Source organism: Molossus molossus, unplaced genomic scaffold, assembly GCF_014108415.1.
Source record: "Molossus molossus isolate mMolMol1 unplaced genomic scaffold, mMolMol1.p scaffold_m16_p_6, whole genome shotgun sequence".
NCBI lineage: Eukaryota > Metazoa > Chordata > Mammalia > Chiroptera > Molossidae > Molossus > Molossus molossus.
Genome location: NW_023425399.1, coordinates 44,992,215 through 45,014,229, shown reverse-complemented (window position 1 = coordinate 45,014,229; position 22,015 = coordinate 44,992,215). Strand labels below are relative to the sequence as shown.

Here is a 22,015-nt window from a genome sequence, read left to right as displayed (position 1 = left end):
CACCCCAAAACTGCAGAATTCATATTCTTCTCAAATTCACATTGGACATTCTCAAAGATAGACCACATGTTAGGACACAAATTAGTCTCTATAAGTTCATGAAGGATGAAATTATATTAAGCATCGTCTCATATCACAATGGCATGCAACTAGAAATCAACTGCAACAAGAACATGAAAAGACATTTTAACACATGGAAGCTAAATAGCATGTTATTAAACAACGAATGGGTCAATGAGGAGATCAAGGAAGAAATTAAAAACTTCCAGGAATCCAATGAAAATGAACACACAACAACAACAAAAAAACCTATGGGATATAGTGAAAGCAGTTCTGAGAGGGAAGTTCATAGCACTACAGGCCTACCTCAAGAAGGAAGAAAAATTTCTAATAGACTATCTAACCTCACAATTTAAAGAACTAGAAAGCAAACAGAAAGAAAACTCCAGAGCAAGTAGAAGGAAGGAAACAGTAAAGATCAGAGCAGAAATAAATGACATAGAGACCAAAAAAACACAGGATCAATGAATCAAAGAGCTGGTTTTTCGAAAAGATAAACAAGATTGATGGAGCCTTAGTGAGACTCATCAAGTAACAAAGAGAGAGAACCCAAATACACAAAATCAGAAATAAAAGGGAAGAAGTAACAACTGATACCACAGAAATACAGAAGATCATTAACAACTTTTATGAAAAATTATGCGGCAACAAATTTGACAATCTAAGCGAAATGGACAAATTTCTAGAAAGACACAGTCTCCCAAACTAGACCGGGAAGAGATAGAAAACTTGAACAAATCAATAACAAGAGAAGAAATTGAAGATATAATCAAGACTCTCCCAGCAAACAAAAGTCCAGACCCGGATGGCTTCACGGGGGAGTTTTACCAAACATTCAAAAAGAAACTAACACCCATTTTCCTCAAACTATTTCACAAAATTCAAGATGAAGGAAGACTTCCAAACTCTTTCTATGAAGCCAGCATAATTTTAATTCCAAAACCAGAAAAAGACACTACAAAGAAAGAAAACTACAGGACAGTATCCCTGATGAATATCGACGTCAAAATCCTGAACAAAATACTAGCAAATCGGATCCAGGAATACATCAAAAAAATTATTCACCATGACTAAGTGAGATTCATTTCAGGGATGTGAGGCTGGTCAATAAATGTGATACACCACATAAACAAAATGAAGAATAAAAACCACATGATCATATCGATAGACACTGAAAAAGCCTTTGACACAATCCAGCATCCATTTCTGATGAAAACACTCAGCAATGTGGAAATAGAGGGATAATATCTTAACATAATGTAGGCCATATATGAAAGACCTATAGCCAACATCATACTCAATGGGCAGAAACTAAAAACATTTCCATTAAAAACAGGAACAAGACAGGGATGTCCACTTTCACCGTTCTTATTTAACATAGTACTGGAAGTCTTAGCCACAGCAATCAGATATGAGGAAAAAAATAAAAGGGATCCACAATGGAAAGGAGGAAGTGAAACTGTCATTATTCGCATATGACATGATATTATACATAGAAAACCCTAAAGACTCCATCAAAAATCTACTAGACTTCATAAATGAATTTGGCAAAGTAGCAGGATACAAAATTACCCTCAAGAAATTGATGGCATTCGTATATACCAATGATGAACTCACAGAAAGAAAAACTGAAAAAACAATCCCATTTATCATTGCGGCCAAAAAATTAAGATACCTAGGAATAAACTTAACCAAAGAAGTAAAGGACCTATTTGCAGAAAACTACGGGAAATATTGAAAAAAGAAATAGAGGAAGATATGAAAAAGTGGAAGCACATACCTTGTTCATGGATTGGAAGAATTAACATCATTAAAATGTTCGTACTACCCAAAGCAATCTATAGATTCAATGCAATCCCCATCAAAATACCAACGATATACTTCATAGAATTAGAACAAATACTTCAGAAGTTCATATGGAACCAAAAAGTCCCCGAATAGCCACAGCAATTTTGAAAAAGAAGGACAAAGTAGGTGGGATCACAATACAGATATCAGGTTATACTACAAAACGACTGTAATCAAAACAGCCTGGCACTGGCACAGGAACAGGCATATAGACTAGTGGAACAAAACTGAGAACCCAGAAATTGACCCAAGGCAATATGCTCAGTTAATATTTGACAAAGGTGGCGAGAGCATACTGTGGAGTAGACAGCCTCTTTAATAAGTGATGTTGGGAAAATTGGACAGCTACATGCAAAAAAATGAAACTAGACCATTAACTTACACCATACACAAGAATAAACTCAAAATGGATAAAGGACTTAAATGTGACCCATGATTCCATAAAAATTCTAGAAGAAAATGTAGGCATCAAAATTTCGGACATCATATGCAGCAGAATTTTCACTGATACATCACCTAAGGCAACAGAAACACAGGAAAAAATGAACACATGGGACTATATCAAACTGAAAAGCTTCTGCACAGCAAAAGAAACAATCCTCAAAATGGAAAGGCAACCCACTGTATGAGAGAACATCATTGCCAATGATATATCAGATAAGGGGTTAATTTCAAATATATGGAGTGATCATACAACTCAACAAAAGAAAGACAAAAAACCCAATTAAAAATGGGCAGAGGAGCTGAATAGACACCTCTCCAAATAGGATATAGAAATGACCAGGAGACATGAGGAAATGCTCAACATCGCTAATTATCAGAGAGATGCAAATTAAAACAACAGTGAGGTATCACCTCACACCTGTCAGAATGGCCGCCATCAACAGTTCATCAAACAAAATTGTTGGTGAGGGTATGGAGAAAAAGGGACTCTAGTACACTGCTGGTGGGAATGCAGACTGGTGCAGCCACTATGGAAAACAATATGGTGTTACCTCAAATAATTAAAAATTGATCTTCCATTTGTCCCAGTGATCCCACTTCTAGGAATATACCCTAAGAAGCCTCAAACACCAATCAGAAAGAATATATGTACCCCCATGTTTGTAGCAGCACTATTTACAAAAGCTGAGATCTGGAAACAGCGCAAGTGTCCATCAGTAGAATGGATAAGACAGCTGTGGTACATGTACACAGTGGAGTACTATGCCGCTATAAGAAAGAAAGATCTCTTATCCTTTGGGACAACATGGAGGGACCTGGAAAGTATTATCCTAAGTGAAATAAGCCAAGCAGAAAAAGCAAATACCACATGCTCTCACTTATATATGGAATATAATGAACATAACAGTTTGTTGAATACAGTAGAACTAGAAACATGGAAGAAGGGCACAGACTGACATCCCTCAGAAGAGGGGTTGGGGTGTGTGTGAAGAGATAAACCACAGAACTTATATGAATGTATGCATAACAAATGGACATGGACAACAAAGCTGGGGATAGCGCATTGGGGATGGGGATGGTGGTGCCAATGGGGTATAAAAGGAGAAACATGTAACAAAAAAATATATAAAATTAAAAAAATAATAATAAAGGAGAGAAATTTTCCTGTCAGTTTGTAATAAATAACTGAAGGAGTCTGAAATAAATGGATAATTTATTTGTAAATGTCTGAATATAGATGTGGGTATGTGTTTGCTGAAGACTCTCAACCTATTTCAAGATTAAATATTGTTTAATTTTCAAAAGAAAAAAAGAACCCAATTTAAAAATGGGCAGAGGAGCTGAATGGACACCTCTACAAACAGGACATACAAATGGCCAAGAGACATAAAGAAATGCTCAACATCACTAATCATCAGAGAGATGCAAATTAAAAGAACAATGAGGTATCACCTCACACCTGTCAGAAAGGCCTCCATCGACAAATCATCAAACATCAAGTGTTGGTGAGGGTATAGAGAAAAGGGGACTCTAGTACTCTGCTGGTGGGAATGCAGACTGGTGCTGCCACTATGGAAAACAATATGGTGTTACCTCAAAAAATTAAAAATTGAACTTCCATTTGACCCAGTGATCCTTCATCTAGGAATATACTCTAAGATGCCTGAAATACCACTCAGAAAAAATATATGTACCCCCATGTTTGTAGCAGCACTATTTACAAAGCTAAGATCTGGAAACAGTCCAAATGTCCATCTGTAGACGAATGGATAAGACAGCTGTGGTACATATACACAATGTAGTACTATTCAGCTGTAGGAACGAAAGATCTCTTATCCTTTGAGACGACTTGGAGGGACCTGGAAAGTGTCATCCTAAGCGAAACAAGCCAAACAGAGAAAGAGAAGTATCATATGATCTCACTTATTTGTGGAATATAATGAACATAACAGTCTGAGGAATGGGGTAGTCGCAGAGACGTGGAATTGGGGTACAGACTGACTATCCCCAGAAAACAGCATTGGCGGGGGGTAGATAAACCATAGAACTTAGATGCATGTATGCATGAACAACGGACATGGATAACAAAGCTGGGGGTAGACTGGGGAGGGAGAAGGATGAGGAAGCAGTGGGGGAAAAAGGAGAAACATCTGTAACAAAAATAAATTAATTAATTAAGAAAAAAAGATCCCTCTTTTCCTATATTACTGAGCATTTTCGTCAGAAATGGGTGCTGGCTTTTGTTGAATGCTTTTTCAGCATCTCTTGATATGATCATATGGTTTTTATCTTTTATTTTGTTTATGTGGTGTATCACGTTTATTGATTTGTGAATATTGTGACATCCTTGCATCCCTGGGATGAATCCCACTTGGTCATGATTTATAATTGTTTTGATGTATTGCTGGATTTGATTTGCTAATATTTTGTTAAGGATTTTGGCATCTGTGGTTATGAGGAATGTTGGCCTGTAGTTTTCTTTTTTTTGTAGTGTCTTTATCTGGTTTTGAAATTAGAATTATGCTGGCCTCATGGAATGAGTTTGGAAGTCTTTTGTCTTCTTGGATTTTTTTGGAATAGTTTCAGGAGAATGGATGTTAGATCTTCTTTGCATGTTCGGTAAATAAACTTACTCATGAAGTCGTCTGAGCCTTCCTTGGCTTTTGTTTGCTGGGAGATTATTGATTACATCTTCAATTTTCTTAGTTGTTATTGTTTAAGTTTTTTTTCTCTTCCTGGTTCAGTTTTGAGAGACTGTGTTTCCAGAAATTTGTTCATTTTGCCTAGATTTTCCAATATTGTGTTCATAGTATGTATTAATGATCCTTTGCATTTCTGTGGTGTCAGTTGTTACTTCTCCTCTTTCGTTTCTGATTTTGTTTATTTGGGTCCTCTCTTTTTGTGTATTGGTGAGCCTGGCCAAGAGTCTATCAGTCTTGTTCATCTTTTCAAAGAACGACCTCTTTGTTTCATTGATCTTTTGAACTGTTTTTTTAGTTCTTTTTTTTTTTTTTATCCTCACCTGAGAACATTTTTCTATTTTTTGTTCAGATAGAGTGGGAGGGAAAGAGTGGAAAAGAGAGAGAGAGAGAGAAACATTGACATGAAAGGGACACATCGAGTGGCTGCCACCCGCACCACCATCCAGGGCCAGGGACAAACTGCAACTGAGGTACGTGCCTCTAGTGGGAACTGAACCCGGATCTCTCTGGACCGCAGGTCTACCCTTTAATCGCTGAGCCAAACCGGCCAGGGCTGTTTTTTTAGTTTCTATGTCATTTATTTCTGCTCTGACCTTTACTATTTCTTGCCTTCTACTTGCTCTGGGTTTTTCTTTTTGTTTACTTTCTTGTTCTTTAAGTTGTAGGGTTAGAAAGTCAACTAGGAATTTTTCTTGTGTCTTGCGGTAGGCCTGTAGTTCTATGAATTTCCCCTCTCAGGACTGCTTTTACTGCATCCCATAGATTTTGTGTTGTGTGGTCATATTCATTGGTTTCCAAGAAGATTTTAATTTCTTCCTTGATCTCCGTGGTAACTTATTTGTTGTTTAATAACATGCTACCTAGCCATGTGTTTGAATGTTTTTGCTGTAATCGATTTGTAGTTTCATGCCATTGTGATCTGAGAAGATGCTTGATATGATTTCAATCTTCTTGAATTTGTAGAGATTTAGTTTGTGTCCTAACACATGGTCTATCTTCGAGAATGTCCCGTGTGCACTTGAAAAGAATGTACATTCTGCAGTTTTGGGGTGTAATGTTCTGTAAATATCAGTTAAGTCCAACTGATCTAGTTGATCATTTAAGAACTCTGTGTCCTTGTTCATTTCTTGTCTCGAAGATCTATCCAGTGGTGTCAGTGGGTTATTCGAGTCACCCACTATGATTTTATTGCTATTGATCTCTCTCTTGAAGTCCTCCAGAAGTTATTAATATGTTTTGGTCCTCCTGTATTTGGTGCATATATGTTCACCAGGGTTGTATCCTTTTGTTAGATTGATCTTTTTAATATTATTTAGTGACCTTCTTTTGTCTTTTATTATGGCCCTTGTTTTGAAGTCTCTCTTATGAGATATGAGTATTTCTATAGCAGTTTTTTTTTTTTTTTATTTCATTTCCGTTTGCCTGAAAAAATATTTTTTCCATCTCTTCACTTTCATCCTGTGTGAGTGTTTTGTTGTAAGGTGGGTCTCTTGTAGACAGCATATATATGGGTTGTGTGTTTTTTTGTTTTTTTTTTTCACCTAATCAGCTACCCTATGTCTTTTGATTAGAGCATTTAAGCCATTTATATTTAAGATTATTATTGGCTGGTACTTATTACTTGCCATTTTTATTTTATGCCTGTGTTCCTCTCTCTCTCACTATTTCTTCTTATAGCAATCCCTTTAACATTTCTGGCTGTGCTGGTTTGGTGGTGGTAAATTCCTTTACCTTTTTCTTTGTCTGTGAAGCTCTTTATTTCATCTTCAATTTTGAATGATAGCCTTGCTGGATAGAGTTGTCTTGGATTCATCCCCTTGCCTTTCATTATTTTGTATGCTTTATGCCACTCCCTTTTGGCCTGCAGTCTTTTTATTTAGAAATCATCTGACAGTCTAATGGGAGCTCCCTTGTAAGTAACTTTCCGTCTCCTGCTTCCTTTAAGATTCTTTCTTTGTCTTTAATGTTTGCCATTTAAATTATGATGTGTCTAGCTGTGAGTCTTTTTGGGTTCATCTTGCTTGGGATTCTTTCTGTTTCCTGGACTTGTGTGTCTTTTTCCTTTACCAATTTAGGGAAGATTTCTGTCATTTTTTCTTCAAACAGGTTCTCTATTCCTTTCTCTGATTCTTCTTCTTCTGGCACTCCTGTGATGCAAGTATTGTCCCAAAACTCCCTTAAACTCTTCTCCTGCTGTTACATTTTTTCCCCATTTCCTGCTCTATTTGGGTGTGTTTTTCTATCTTGTCTTCTAACTTGCTGATTCGGTCTTCAGCTTCTTCTAATCTACTATTGAATCCTTCCAAGGTATTTTTTATATCAGCTATGTCATTCTTTATTTCCTGTTGACTTTTATTTATAGCTTCTACCTTTTTTTAAAAAAAAGCTGATGTAGTTCTCAGTGAGCTCTTTATAATTCTCATTAAGTTGCTTGTAGTTCTCAGTAAATTCTTTGCACACCCTTAAAATAATTCCTTTGAATTCTTTATCTGACAAATTGGTTTCTTCCATTCATGTAGTTCCTTATATGGGGATTCCTCCTTTTCTTTCATTTGGGTGTTGCTTCTTGGTCTCACCATTTTAGCAGTCTGGTAGTTCTAGGCCCAGTGAGGGATGTTGGGATGTGTTTGGAGGTTGGTGTGTGTCAAATAAGGCTGCTGTGCCTCCCAGACTGTTTTGGTGTGTGGTGCTTCTTGCTTGCTTTGTGTCCTGGAGGATTGACAACTGGCGGCTGGTATTGGTCTGTTGTGGTAGTTTTTCTGGGTGCATGGGTCCAACTGATGCACTTCGGGGTGCCTAGGTCCAGCTGGCTTGCTGTTGGGGTGCGCTGCTGCCTGGGGGGGCTCAGTTCCTGATCAGTCGCTGCTGATGCTGCTGGGGGTGAGGGTCAGCTCCTGATATGTGCTGCTATTGCTTCTGCTGTTGCCATGGGGTGCTCTCAGCTCCTAATCTTCTACTGCTGTTGGAGGCTGAGGATGCTCTGCTCCTGGGACTTTGCTGCTGCTGGGAGAGGCGCTCCACTCAAAATCCGCTGCTGCAGTTGTCAGGGGTGGGTGTCGGCTGCCCATGCCTTTCTGCTGCTTGGGCTGGGGCACAGTTCCTGGTCAGCTTCTGCTGATGCTGCTGGGGATAGTTGTCTGCTCCCAAGCCTCTGCTGCTGGGGCTGTATCTTGGCTCCTGAGCCTCAGCTGGGCTCCACTCCAGCCCAGTCACTGCTGCTGTGGGGGAAGGTGCTAGGCTCCCAAGTTGGTGCTACTGCTGCCTGGAGTGGTGCTAGGCTCTGATTAGGCTGCTGTTATGGGGGATGGTGCTCAGATCCTGGCCACCACAAGCTGCTCCAGGCACCTTGACAGTGCTGCTGCTGTGTGGTGGTCCGAGTTCACTCTGTGGGGTCCACTGGTCTGGTGGTGCAAGGCTCCCTAGTGAACTCAGGTTGCTTGGCCCTAGCCATTGCCCACTGCCTCCTCCCAGAGAAGACCAGGGATCTTCCAAAATTGCGGGCCCTTCCGGCCGCACACAGAGAAGCATCCTGACAAGCCGCTTACTGTGGTAGCCGGCTGCTCCCTGTCCATACCATAGGAACCCTCAACCGCACGTTTCTGCACTGCTCGAGGTTGCTCGTCCACACTCATGTTCACTCACACTCGCACACCCTTGCTTCACTCTTTCCTGCTGCTATCGCACATATCAACATTTTAAATATTATTAGGAGAAACTGGTTTGGGATTTGGAGTTTGGAATTCTGAGTTCTAATTTTGATCCTGCTATGTAGTCAGGGAACCAATGGCAAGGTGTTAATTGCTCCAGTTTTACCATCAGAAAAGAGAAGGGGTTGAACCAGTTCCTTTCTACACATCAGAGCTAACATACCTGATTCTGTTCACCCCCGTCATCTTGTTAAAATTATAGTTGTCTCTGAATTATTTTTGAGCACCATGGTGTGGGAAAGAGCAGGCAGAGACTTACTCTTGAGGATTTATTAATTTACAGCAGATTGATCTTATAGTTTAAGTTAAAATTGTCTTATTTTAAAATGAATATGCCTCTTATAATAACATACCATTTGATGCTGGTATAAGATGACACTAAAAACATCTTTGACAAAAGAAGCCAGCGTGGGATGTATATTTTATGGAAGGTAATTCACTTGCAGCTCATTAAGTTATGTGTGTGCCTTTATTAAGCTAAAAAAAATTTTTTTAAACTATCATAGCCACTAAAACTTGGTATGTTAAGTATCTTTTACATGTTGATAAAAGGAGGCAAGCTATTCCTAGTTTCACAATAGATTCCATATTTTGTCCATCCTATTTTTTTCTTTATTGATTTTTAGAGAGAGAGGAAGGGAGAGGGAGAGGGAGAGATAGAAATATTGATGAGAAAGAACATCTATTGGCCACCTCCTGCATGCCCCTTCCCACTGGTAATTTGGCCCACAACCTGAGCATGTGCCCTGACCAGGAATCGAACCGACTACCTCTTGGTGCATGGATTGACACTCAACCCCTGAGCCATACCAGCCAGGCTTGTCCCCTATTTTAATTAATAGTCTTACAGTTAAAACCTTTCAGGTTATTATCTCATGTTTCTTCTTTCTTTTTATTTTTTATTTTTTTCTTCTTTATTTATTTTTATATTTTTAAAATTTTTTATTTATTTTTTTGTTACAGATATTTTACCGTTTTTACCCCATTGGCACCCCCCTTCCCACCCCACCCCCGCCCCGTCCCCGGCTTAGTTGTCCATGTCCATTGGTCATGCATACATGCATATAAGTTCTGTGGTTTATCTCTTCCCACCCCCCACCCCCACTCCCTCTTCTGAGGGATGTCAGTTAGTGCCTTACTTCCATGTTTCTGGGTCTACCGTATTCCTCAGACTGGTATGTTCATTATATTCCGTATATAAGTGAGATCATGTGGTATTTGTCTTTTTCTGCTTGGCTTATTTCACTTAGGATAATACTTTCCAGGTCCCTCCATGTCGTCTCAAAGGATAAGAGATCTTTCTTTCTTACTGCTGCATAGTACTCCATTGTGTATATGTAACACAGCTTTTTTATCCATTCGTCTACTGATGTACACTTGGGCTATATCCAGATCTTAACTATTGTAAATAGTGCTGCTATGAAAATGGGGGTACATATATTCTCCCTGATTGGTGTTTGAGGCTTCTTAGGGTATATTCCTAGAAGTGGGATCACTGGGTCAAATGGAAGTTCAATTTTTAATTTTTTGAGGTAACACCATATTGTTTTCCACAGTGGCTACACCAGTCTGCATTCCCACCAGCAGTATATTAGAGTCCCCTTTTCTCCACACCCTCGCCAACTCTTGTTGTTTGATGATTTGTTGATGGCGGCCATTCTGACAGGTGTGAGGTGATACTTCATTGTTGTTTTAATTTGCATCTCTCTGATGATTAGTGATGTTGAGCATTTCTTTTTTTTTTTTTTTTTTATGAATTTTTATTTATTTTTTTGTTACAGATATTTTACCTTTTTACCCCATTGGCACCCCCCACCCCACCCCACCTCCACCCCAACCCCGGCTTAGTTGTCCATGTCCATTGGTCATGCATATATGCATATAAGTTCTGTGGTTTATCTCTTCACACCCCCCCCCACCCCCCATCCCCTCTTCTGTGGGATGTCAGTCTGTGCCCTACTTCCATGTTTCTGGGTCTACCGTATTCCTCAGACTGTTATGTTCATTATATTCCATATATAAGTGAGATCATGTGGTATTTGTCTTTTTCTGCTTGGCTTCTTGCACTTAGGATAATACTTTCCAGGTCCCTCCATGTCGTCTCAAAGGATAAGAGATCTTTCTTTCTTACTGCTGCATAGTACTCCATTGTGTATATGTACCACAGCTTTTTTATCCATTCGTCTACTGGTGGACACTTGGGCTGTTTCCAGATCTTAGCTATTGTAAATAATGCTGCTATGAACATGGGGGTACATATATTCTTCCTGATTGGTGTTTCAGGCTTCCTAGGGTATATTCCCAGCAGTGGGATCACTGGGTCAAATGGAAGTTCAATTTTTAATTTTTTGAGGTAGCACCATATTGTTTTCCATAGCGGCTGCACCAGTCTGCATTCCCACCAGCAGTGTATTAGAGTCCCCTTTTCTCCACACCCTCGCCAACACTTGTTGTTTGATGATTTGTTGATAGCGGCCATTCTGACAGGTGTGAGGTGATACCTCATTGTTGTTTTAATTTGCATCTCTCTGATGATTAGTGATGTTGAGCATTTCTTCATATGTCTCTTGGCCATTTGTATGTCCTGTTTAGAGAGGTGTCTATTCAGCTCCTCTTCCCATTTTTTAATTGGGTTCTTTCTCTTCCTTTTGTTGAGTTGTAGGAACACTCTATATATATTGGAAATTAACCCCTTATCTGATACATCATTGGCAATGATGTTCTCCCATACAGTGGGTTGCCTTTGCATTTTGATGATTGTTTCTTTTGCTGTGCAGAAGCTTTTTAGTTTGATGTAGTCCCATGTGTTCATTTTCTCCTTTATTTCTGTTGCCTTAGGTGATGTATCAGTGAAAATTCTGCTCCGTATGATGTCCGAAATTTTACTGCCTACATTTTCTTCTAGAATTTTTATGGAATCATGGGTCACATTTAAGTCTTTTATCCACTTCGAGTTTATTTTTGTGTATGGTGTAAGTTGATGGTCTAGTTTCATTTTTTTGCATGTAGCTGTTCAATTTTCCCAGCACCATTTCTTAAAGAGGCTGTCTTTACTCCACTGTATGCTCTTGCCACCTTTGTCAAATATTAATTGAGCGTATTGCTTTGGGTCCATTTCTGGGATTTCAGTTCTGTTCCACTGGTCTATATGCCTGTTCTTGTGCCAGTACCAGGCTGTTTTGGTTACAGTCGATTTGTAGTATGACCTGATATCTGGTATTGTGATCCCACCTACTTTGTCCTTCTTTTTCAAGATTGCTGTGGCTATTCGGGTTCTTTTTTGGTTCCATATGAACTTTTGAATTATTTGTTCTAGTTCTATGAAATATGTCGTTGGTATTTTGATGGAGATTGCATTGAATCTATAGATTGCTTTGGGTAGTATGGACATTTTAATGATGTTAATTCTTCCAATCCATGAACAGGGTATGTGCTTTCACTTTTTCATATCTTCCTCTATTTCTTTTTTCAATGACCTGTAGTTTTCTGCAAATAGGTCCTTTACTTCTTTGGTTAAGTTTATTCCTAGGTATCTTAATTTTTTTAGCGCGATGGTAAATGGAATTGTTTTTTAGTTTCTCTTTCTGTAAGTTCATCATTGTGTACAAGAATGCCGTCGATTTTTTGACGTTAATTTTGTATCCTGCTACTTTGCCAAATTCATTTATTAAGTCTAGTAGATTTTTCATGGAGTCTTTAGGGTTTTCTATGTATAATATCATGTCGTCTGCAAATAATGACAGTTTCACTTCCTCCTTTCCAATTTGGATCCCTTTTATTTTTTCTTCATGTCTGATTGCTATGGCTAAGACTTCCAGTACAATATTAAATAAGAGTGGCGAAAGTGGACATCCCTGTCTTCTTCCTGTTTTTAATGGAAATAGTTTTAGTTTCTGTCCATTGAGTATGGTGTTGGCTGTAGGTCTTTCATATATGGCCTTTATTATGTCGAGATATGATCCCTCTATTCCCACGTTGCTGAGCGTTTTTATCAGAAATGGATGCTGGATTTTGTCCAAGGCTTTTTCAGCATCTATTGATATGATCATGTGGTTTTTATTCTTCATTTTGTTTATGTGGTGTATCACATTTATTGACTGGCGAATATTGTACCAGCTTTGCATCCCTGGAATGAATCTCACTTGGTCATGGTGAATAATTTTTTTGATGTATTGCTGGATCCGATTTGCTAGTATTTTGTTCAGGATTTTGGCATCTACGTTCATCAGGGATACTGGCCTGTAGTTTTCATTCTTCGTAGTGTCTTTTTCTGGTTTTGGAATTAGAATTATGCTGGCCTCATAGAACATGTTTGGAAGTCTTCCTTAATCTTGAATTTTGTGAAATAGTTTGAGGTGAATGGGTATTAGTTCTTCTTTGAATGTTTGATAAAATTCCACCGTGAAGCCATCTGGGCCTGGGCTTTTGTTTGCTGGTAGAGTCTTGATTACCTCTTCAATTTCCGTAGTTGTTATTGGTCTGTTCAAGTTTTTTATCTCTTCTGGGTCCAGTTTTGGGAGACTGTGTGTATCTAGAAATTTGTCCATTTCGCTTAGATTGTCGAATTTGTTGCCATATACTTGTTCATAGTAGTTGTTAACAATCTTTTGTATTTCCGTGGTGTTGGTTGTTACTTCTCCTCTTTCATTTCTGATTTTGTGTATTTGGGTTCTCTCTCTTTGTTTCTTGGTGAGTCTAGTTAAGGGTCCATCAATCTTGTTTATCTTTTCAAAAAACCAGCTCTTTGTTTCATTGATCCTTTGAATTGTTTTTTTTGGTCTCTATGTCATTTATTTCTGCTCTGATCTTTACTATTTCCTTCCTTCTACTTGCTCCGGGGTCTTCTTTTTGTTTGCTTTCTAATTCTTTAAGTTGTGAGGTTAGACAGTCAATTAGAAATTTTTCTTGTTTTTTGAGGTAGGCCTGTAGTGCTATGAACTTCCCTCTCAGAACTGCTTTCGCTGCATCCCATAGATTTTGTGTTGTTGTGTGTTCATTTTCATTGATTTCCAGGAAGTTTTTAATTTCTTCCTTGATCTCCTCGGTGACCCATTTATTGTTTAATAACATGCTATTTAACGTCCATGTGTTGAAATGTCTTTGCATGTTCTTGTTGCAATTGATTTCTAGTTTCATGCCATTGTGATCTGAGAAGATGCTTGATATGATTTCAATCTTCTTGAACTTGTAGAGATTTAGTTTGTGTCCTTACATGTGGTCTATCTTTGAGAATGTCCCATGTGCGCTTGAGAAGAATGTGTATTCTGTAGTTTTGGGGTGTAATTCTCTGTAGATATCTATTAAATCCATTTGGTCTAGTGCCTTATTTAGAGTCTGTGTTTCCTTGCTAATTTTTGCCTAGAGGATCTATCCAGTGCTGTCAACGGGGTGTTGAAGTCCCCTGCTATGATTGTATTGTTGTCGATTTCTCCTTGGAAGTCCTCCAGAAGATTTTTAATATATTTTGGTGCTCCTATATTGGGTGCATATATGTTTATCAAGGTTATATCTTCCTGTTGGATAGATCCTTTCAATATTATGTAGTGGCCTTCTTTGTCTCTAGTTATGGTCTTCATTTTGAAATCTATTTTATCAGATATGAGAATTGCTACCCCAGCTTTTTTTTGCTTTCCATTTGCTTGGAAAATTTTTTTCCATCCCTTCACTTTCAACCTATGTGAGTCTTTTGTTGTGAGGTGGGTCTCTTGGTAACAACATATAGATGAGTCATTCTTTCTTATCCAATCAGCTACTCTGTTTCTTTTTATGGGAGCATTCAATCCATTTACATTTAAGGTGATTATTGATAAGTACTTATTTATTGCCATTTTTGTTTAGTGGTGTTCTGTTTTTCTTCCCATTTCTACTGCTAATTTCAGCAGTCCTTTTAACATTTCTGGCAGTGCTGGTTTGGTGCTAATGTATTCCCTTAGCCTTTTTTTGTCTGGGAAGCTCTTTTTTTTTTAAATCTTTATCGTTGGATGTAAAATGTATTACATATGTTTCACATTTTTCCCCCATTGACCCCTCCTCCCCACTCCCGCTCCCCTCCCACCTTTTCCCACACTATTGTCTGTGTCCATTGGTTATGCATATAAGTTATTTGGTTTATTTCTTCCCACCACCCCCCAACCCCTTTCCCTTTGAGGTTTGTCAGTCTAGCAATGAATTTGTGCTTCTTAATCCCTTCACCTTTTTCACCCATTCCCCCAACCCCCCTCCCAACTGGCAACCAACAAAATGTTCTCTGTATCTATGAGAATGTTTCTGTTCTACCTGTTCATTTTGTTTGTAGATTGCATTGTTGATAGATATGTATTCATTGCCATTTTGTTTGTTCATACATTTTATCTTTTTCTTCAAAAAGACCCTTCATCATTTCATATAATAATGGTTTGGTAGTGATGAACTCCTTTAACTTTTTCTTGTCTGGGAAAGTTTTTATATGTCCATTGATTCTAAATGACAGCTTTGTAGGATAGAGTAATTTTGGTTGTAGGTTCTTGGTTTTCATCACTCTGAATATTTCTTGCCACTCCCTTCTGGCCTGCAAAGTTTCTTTTGAGAAATCAGCTGACAGCCTAATGGGAACTCCCTTGTAGGTAACTAGCTGCCTTTCTCTTGCTGCTTTTGTGATTCTCTCTTTGTCTTGAACATTTTGCATTTTGATGATGATGTGTCTTGGTGTGGGCCTCTTGGGGTTCATCTTGTTTGGGACTCTCTGTGCTTCCTGGACTTGTATGTCTGTTTCCTTCACCAAGTTAGGGAAGTTTTCTGCCATTATTGTTTCAAACATGTTTTCGATTTCTTGTTCTTGCTCTTCTCCTTCCGGCACCCCCAAGATGCGAATGTTGCCATGCTTGAAGTTGTCCCAGAGGCTCCTTACACTATCCTCATTTTTTTGGATTCTTTTTTCTTTTTGCTGTTCTGATTGGGGATTTTTTGCTTCCTTATATTCCAAATCGATGGTTTGCTCCTTGGATTTACCTACCCTATTATCGAACCTGTGTAAATTATTCTTTATTTCAGTTAATGCCTCCTTCAATTCTAACTGTGTATCCATGATTCCTAACTGGTCCTTTTTTATGCTCTTGAGGCCCTCCCTAAGTTTACTGAGGTTCTCATTAAGCTCATTGCGCATCCTTATAAGCAGTATTTTGAACTCAGTATCTGTTAGGTTGCTTATTTCCCTTTCGCTTAGTTCTTTTATTGGGGTTTTATTCTGTTCTTTCATTTGGGACCTGTTTCTTTGTATCCTCATTTTGGCTGCCTCCCTGTGTTTGTTTCAGTGTATTACTTAATGAGATGTATTGGGCTCGCTGAGACCCGATGCTGCTCATTTGAAAGAATTTAGGAAAAACCTGAAGCAGGATCCAAGACCGGCCAGTCTTATGGTTAAGCAAGTGGTAACAGCTTGGGTGGGCTTGAATGTTGGGTGGGGCGGGGCCTCAGCGAGTCAGCAGGGCAGGGCTACCAGTGTGAGCCAGGTTGCTGGAGTCCCAGATATGGCTTCTGTCTGCCGCCCCCGGGAAGGGCTCACCAAAGGAACAAAGGCCTCTTACAGCATGTTTGTCCCCGAGAAAGCCTCTTCTCCAGCCCTCGCTCCAGTGCTAAACAGCTGAGTTTTTCCCTGTATGTCTCTGGCGCCCCTCGAGCTGCCTCCCCTCCAAGCTTAGAGGGAGAGAGTCCGATAAGTCCGTGCGCGGGCCCTTTAGGGAGCTGCCTGGGGCTCCCGCCGCTTCAGCTTCCCTGAGCCTCAGTTTCCGCAGGTTTTTCCAGCCAGAAGTTATGGGGACTTCTCTTCCTGGCGCTGGAACCCTGAGCGGGGCACCTGGTGTGGGACGGGGACCCCTCAGTCCTCAGGAAGGACCTTCCCAGCCTCGAGAGCTTCCTGATTTTTATCCACCACACGTGGGTGTGGGACCAGCCCGTCGCGCCGCCGCCCCTCCTACCAGTCTGGATGTGGCTGCTTTTTAAAATTCCATATTGTAGGACTTCCATTCAGCTTGATTTCAGGCGGTTTTGAATTGTGGTTGTTCTGTAGTTTAGTTGTAACTTTGTTGTGGTTGTGGGAGGACGCAACACCGCGTTTACCTACCCACCATCTGGACCGGAAGTCTGGGAAGCTCTTTATTTGACCTTCTATTTTGAATGATAGCCTTGCTGGGTAGAGTAGTCTTGGATCCAGATTCTTGTTTTTCATGACTTTGATTACTTCATGCCATTCCCTTCTGGCCTGTAGTGTTTCTTGTGAGAAGTCAGCTGAGAGCCTTATGGGGTTTCCTTTGTAGGTAACCTGTTGCTTATCTCTTGCTGCTTTTAGGATTCTCTCTTTGTCTTTAATTTGTGGCATTTTAATTACTATGTGTCTTGGTGTGGGCCTGTTTGGGTTCTTCTTACTTGGGCCTCTCCGTGCTTCTTGAACTTGAATGCCTTCTTCCTTCACCAAATTACAGAAGTTTTCTGTCACTATTTTTTTGAATATATTCTCTAACCCTTGCTCATTGTCTTCTTCTTCAGGGACTCCTATGATGCGAATATTATTACGTTTCCAGTTGTCCCACAGTTCTCTTAAGCTGTCTTCCTGTTTTTTAATAGTTTTTTCCTTTTGTTTTTCTGATTGGTTGATTTTTTCTACCCTGTCTTCTAATTCACTGATCCGGTCCTCAGCTTCCTCTACTCTGCTTTTTAAACCTTCCAGTGTGGTTTTCATTTCTGATATGTCATTTTTTATCTCTTCTTGATGGTTTTTAATTTCCATTTGGCTTATTTTCAGTGTCTCTATGTCCTTACTCATGCTGTTCAGCTTCCTCCAGATCATGGCTCTGAATTCTAGCTCTGTCAACATGCCTAATTGCTCCACATTGATCTCATCTTCGGTGGAGGTCTCTTGCTCTTTCATTTGGCTTCTGTTTCTGTGTTTCACCATTTTGGCTATCACAGTGGCCTTTGGAGCCTGTCAAGTTTTCCCTGTGGGTGTTGGTGTTCTGCTGTTTGTGGCTCCCTCTCCTGGGTTTAGATGAGCGAGGGAGGACCCACGTTAAACACCCTGTCAAGTCTTACTTTCCTGGTTAAAGTTGCCAGCCCAGGAAAGGCACTGTTATCCTCTAGCTTTTTGCCTGGAGGCTAGCAGTTGAGGTTACTTGATGAGTTTTGGGTTGTCAGTTGATTGAAAAACTCCTTCTGGTGCTTAGCCAAGGGGCTTTCAGGAGGGTGGGGCAGATGCTGGTTCTTAATGAGCTTCAATTAGCACTTCAGTGGCCCACAGGGTGGGGTTGGATCTCTGAGGGAGGGGCTGATGCCTCTCCCCAGAGCCCTGGGAAGGAGTAAGATGACCACTGTCCTGCATGGCTGCACTCAGCCAAAGCTCTGATCGCCTTCCAAATCCTGAGTGTCCTGACACAGTTCCAGTCCAGTCTGCCCTCCCTCTGCCGGAGCCCAAGGTGAGTGGCTGTGGCTATTTTAGCCTCTGTCCCGGCTTTGTGCTGTGGAGCCGCTTGGGAGTATAACCCGTGGGCGCCTCTCCCATCTAAGGCTGCTGCCGAGCTATGGGCTCCCAGCCCCCGTCTCGCGCCTTCTCATGCCTACCAGGATGGAGTCATGGTCCCTCGTTATATGGTCCTCGCAAGCTGCTTTTCTGTTGCTTTTTCCCATCAATTTGTCTGTGTTATAGTTGTAATTCCAGTTTGGTTCTGGGAGACAGTCTGTGTAGCTTCCATTCACTCCGCCGCCATTTTTTTGAATCTCTATTTCATGTTTCTTATTGGCCTTATTTATGTTTAGTTACCTTAAATACAGGTAAATAAAAAAATTGAAGACTTGTGATAGAATTTTGAAGGAATTCCTCTCGTTAAATTTAATATAATTTGGTTAGTTGTACATAGAGCCACATCTTTTTTTTTTGTTTTTGTCTGACTCTGAATAGCATTATACATTCAACAATGTCATCACTTATTTTACCTGCCTGGAGAGAGGACAGATCTGAGTGACCATGGTTTGTACAGAGGAGTGGAAAGTCCACTAGCATGTCTGAAAGTATGCTGTGGAATCCATTGTTAATGGCAGGAGCACTATCACCAGTCTTAGTGTATTTGACTTCTCTGAGGAAGTTAGTCAATCTTTTTCTTTATTTTTTTCCTTCCTTTTTTGGGGCGGGCAGGGGGCGTGTTTCTTCCTCTTGGCCTTCCTGTAAAGCTTCCTATTTGGTTTGAATACTCACTCTGGAGGGATTTGCACCTTGGTGTAATTGAAAGGAAATCAGGCAGTCCCTCAGTTGCCTACATTTGGAGTTCACGAATCTTTCAGCTGTGTCTGACATTTTTTTAATCTCTTTTGCTTATTTAAGTTCTTTTATTGATGTCATCTTTTTAGCCTTTTAGAACTATAGAAATGTAAGTAAGTGTGTTTATGAATTCTTAGAATGGAATGAAGTTGAAAGTAAATGTAGAGAAGGAGGAAGGACACATCTGCCTCTGTAGATGTTTTCTACCAGTGATGTCCACCATTCAGAGCACGGCAGAGGTGTTAGAGAGAATAGAGTGGAGCATTAGGCAAGGAAGCTAGAGAGCTACGCCATCATGTTGAGGCAGTTTTTCAAAGTCTTATTTAGCTTTAAGTGTTCTGATTTTCCAGAGCATTGTACTTCTATATATTGTAGTGACATGACATAAATGCTGTACAAAACATAGTGTAATTTGGAGGAAGGTTATTTTTGCATTATTTTCATGGATAATTGAGTGTTGATGATATGGGCATTATGCCTATGGAATGAAATGTGGTTAATAGGAAATACATAGCGCCTTCTGTGAGCGAGGCATTGTTCTAACTTACTTAATCCAGACCAGTACTTTGTGGTAAATTCAGTTATCACCCCTATTTTACATTTGGAGAAACTAAGGCATAGATGGTTAAGTGGTTCTCCACAGATCACAGCTACACTACTAAATGGCAGAGCCTTCATTTGAACCCAGGCACTCTGGCTTTAGAACCCAACCTCTTAACCCTTGTGCAGTATTGCAGTATCCTTACTTACTTGTTACTAAGTAAAGAACTTGGTGCAGTACTTCAACAATATCTTTCAATTCTAGTTTTTCTTTCGCAGAACTGATGCTACATTGTAGTACCTTTCTACAAATACATATGTTTAATTGTGTTGCTTTTAAATTTATTTTTAGATAAGATGTGAAGGAATCAGGCTGTTTCTTCTGTGGCTTCAAGCACTTCAGACAAACTGTGCAGAAGAGCAGGTGCTGATTTTCGCTTGCCTTGTGCCTGGTTTCCCAGCAATCATGTCCTCCAGAGGACCCTGTACTCTGGAGACTCTCATCAATCCAAGCCCCAGTGTAGCTGATGGTGAGTGATGTGAGCAGATCTTACTCAAGAAATGACTGTTGAAGTTACATTGAGGAATTCCTTGGTTCACCATTTTCTTGAATAGAAATCTTGATTTCATAGATGAATTCTGAGGAGGAATTATTCCCTGTTCATATTCATAGTAGATTCTTACAAACATTGTAATTAAAAGGCTTGAACCTATTTTATAATTTAATAATGATGACAGGAGAAATTTATTGAAGTGGTGAAAACAGGAATGGAAAGGAAGTGGATAGATGTTGGCAATAGTGGAAAGTAGACACTTCCTGTCTGGAGTGTTTATGTGGCTGTTAGTGCAATTCAAATCCACTGTCTAAAACTGCTGTCTCTTGTCCTCATTCCTGTTGTTTCATAAGTGGACCTTTATCTGCTTTCCCAGGTTCTTTTTTGCCAGCTGTGTATTTCCATGCAACATTCATGGAAGGACATGGGACTATTAATGACAGCCATTTGTGTCCTGTGAGGGCCATTGATTTATAACTGCATATCACTTCTATTGCCAAATGTTTTGTTTAGCTTTGTTTTAATCCTCCCCCAAGGAAATTTTTTCTATTGATTTTTAGATAGAATGGGAGGGAGGAAGGGGGAGAGAGAGAGAGAGAGAGAGAGAGAGAAAGAAACACCGATATGAGAGACACGTTAATTGGTTGCCTCCAGAACAACCCTGATCAGGGCCACAGATTAAACTTGCAATTGAGGTATGTGCCCTTGACCAGGAATCAAACCCGCAACTCTTCAATCCGAGAGCTGATGCCCTAACTACTGAGTCAAATTGGCCAGGGCCAAGTGACAGGTATTTTATCTTAGGCTGACCAACACAGAATTTGAAAAGGAAAAGAATGGTATAGTGGTAGAGGTAGCTTCGTGGGCTTCTCTCTCTTGTTTCTCAGCCCTTCATGCACACTGGCTTGGTCTATGTGGGAAGTTCTAATGGATGGAGAGGTGTATTTTAATAGAGGCCATTTAAAAAAAAACCTGTTTAAAATTTAACTGTGGTAAAAGAGATCTCATTATTTTCCACTCTGCAGCAAAGATCTACCCAGAAGAAATCACTCCACTCCTGCCAGCCATTTCAGGGGAAAAGATTGCTGAGGACCAAACATGCTTTTTTCTTCAAATACTATTGAAATATATGGTTATTCAGGTAAGAGCAACTTGTAGATAATTCAGTGATGGTCTTATTCCCAGTAGGAAAGAGAAAACATCGTCTCTTTTCTTCTATTTGGCCACATTTTGCAATTTTGCTTTTTGTTTGAGGTATTTATATGTGCTATTTCACTAAACATAGAGTATGTGCCAGATCACTTCAGCGGATTCCAGGTATGCACACTGTTTTGTGTGAGTATGCATGTAAAGGGAGAAATTCAGTTCTCCGTCTGTATGCCTCCCCTACTTTTATATTATTACCATATTCACACAGAACATGTGACATATGACACTTCTGGTCAACATATGTATGTTCCTCTCCCCCTCAACAAGCAATGCTCTGTGACAACAGCTGGGTCTCCTACAGTTTTACTGAATTCTGACACTGTCTGCTTGGAGATAGCATCAGAGTCCACATGTTAATGTCTCAGTCCTATAAGACTGTTCCCATCCCATTCAGATGCCAATCACAAGTAGTAGGACCCCAGTTTATCCACAACTTTTGTCCAATTTGGCTACGCATCAGACATTCCTATGACCCCCCCTCTTCAGATTTGATTAATTTGCTAGGGCAGCTCACAGAACTCAAGGCAACATTTATTTATGTTTACCAGTTTATTAAGGATATGATAAAGAATACAGATGAAGAGATACACAGGGCAAGGTTTGGGAAGGTCCTGAGTGTAGGAGTTTTTGTTCCCGTGGAGTTGGAGTGTGTCACTGTCTGGCACATTG

General features: G+C 39.8%; 1 protein-coding gene across 26 annotated transcripts in view; it reads left to right on the top strand.

Moving 5' to 3' along the window:
* Positions 1 to 22,015, top strand: part of RALGAPA2 (Ral GTPase activating protein catalytic subunit alpha 2) — a 412,816-nt gene that overhangs the window by 105,140 nt on the left and 285,661 nt on the right. For all 26 annotated transcript variants that reach the window (XR_004957055.1, XM_036244703.1, XM_036244712.1 and 23 more), the window contains 2 exons: positions 19,936 to 20,113; positions 21,163 to 21,278. Coding sequence is in view for 25 of the 26 variants with exons in the window: in XM_036244703.1 (XP_036100596.1) it covers positions 19,936 to 20,113; positions 21,163 to 21,278 (294 nt within the window). In the remaining variant the exon portion in view is untranslated. The remainder of the gene's footprint in view (positions 1 to 19,935; positions 20,114 to 21,162; positions 21,279 to 22,015) is intronic.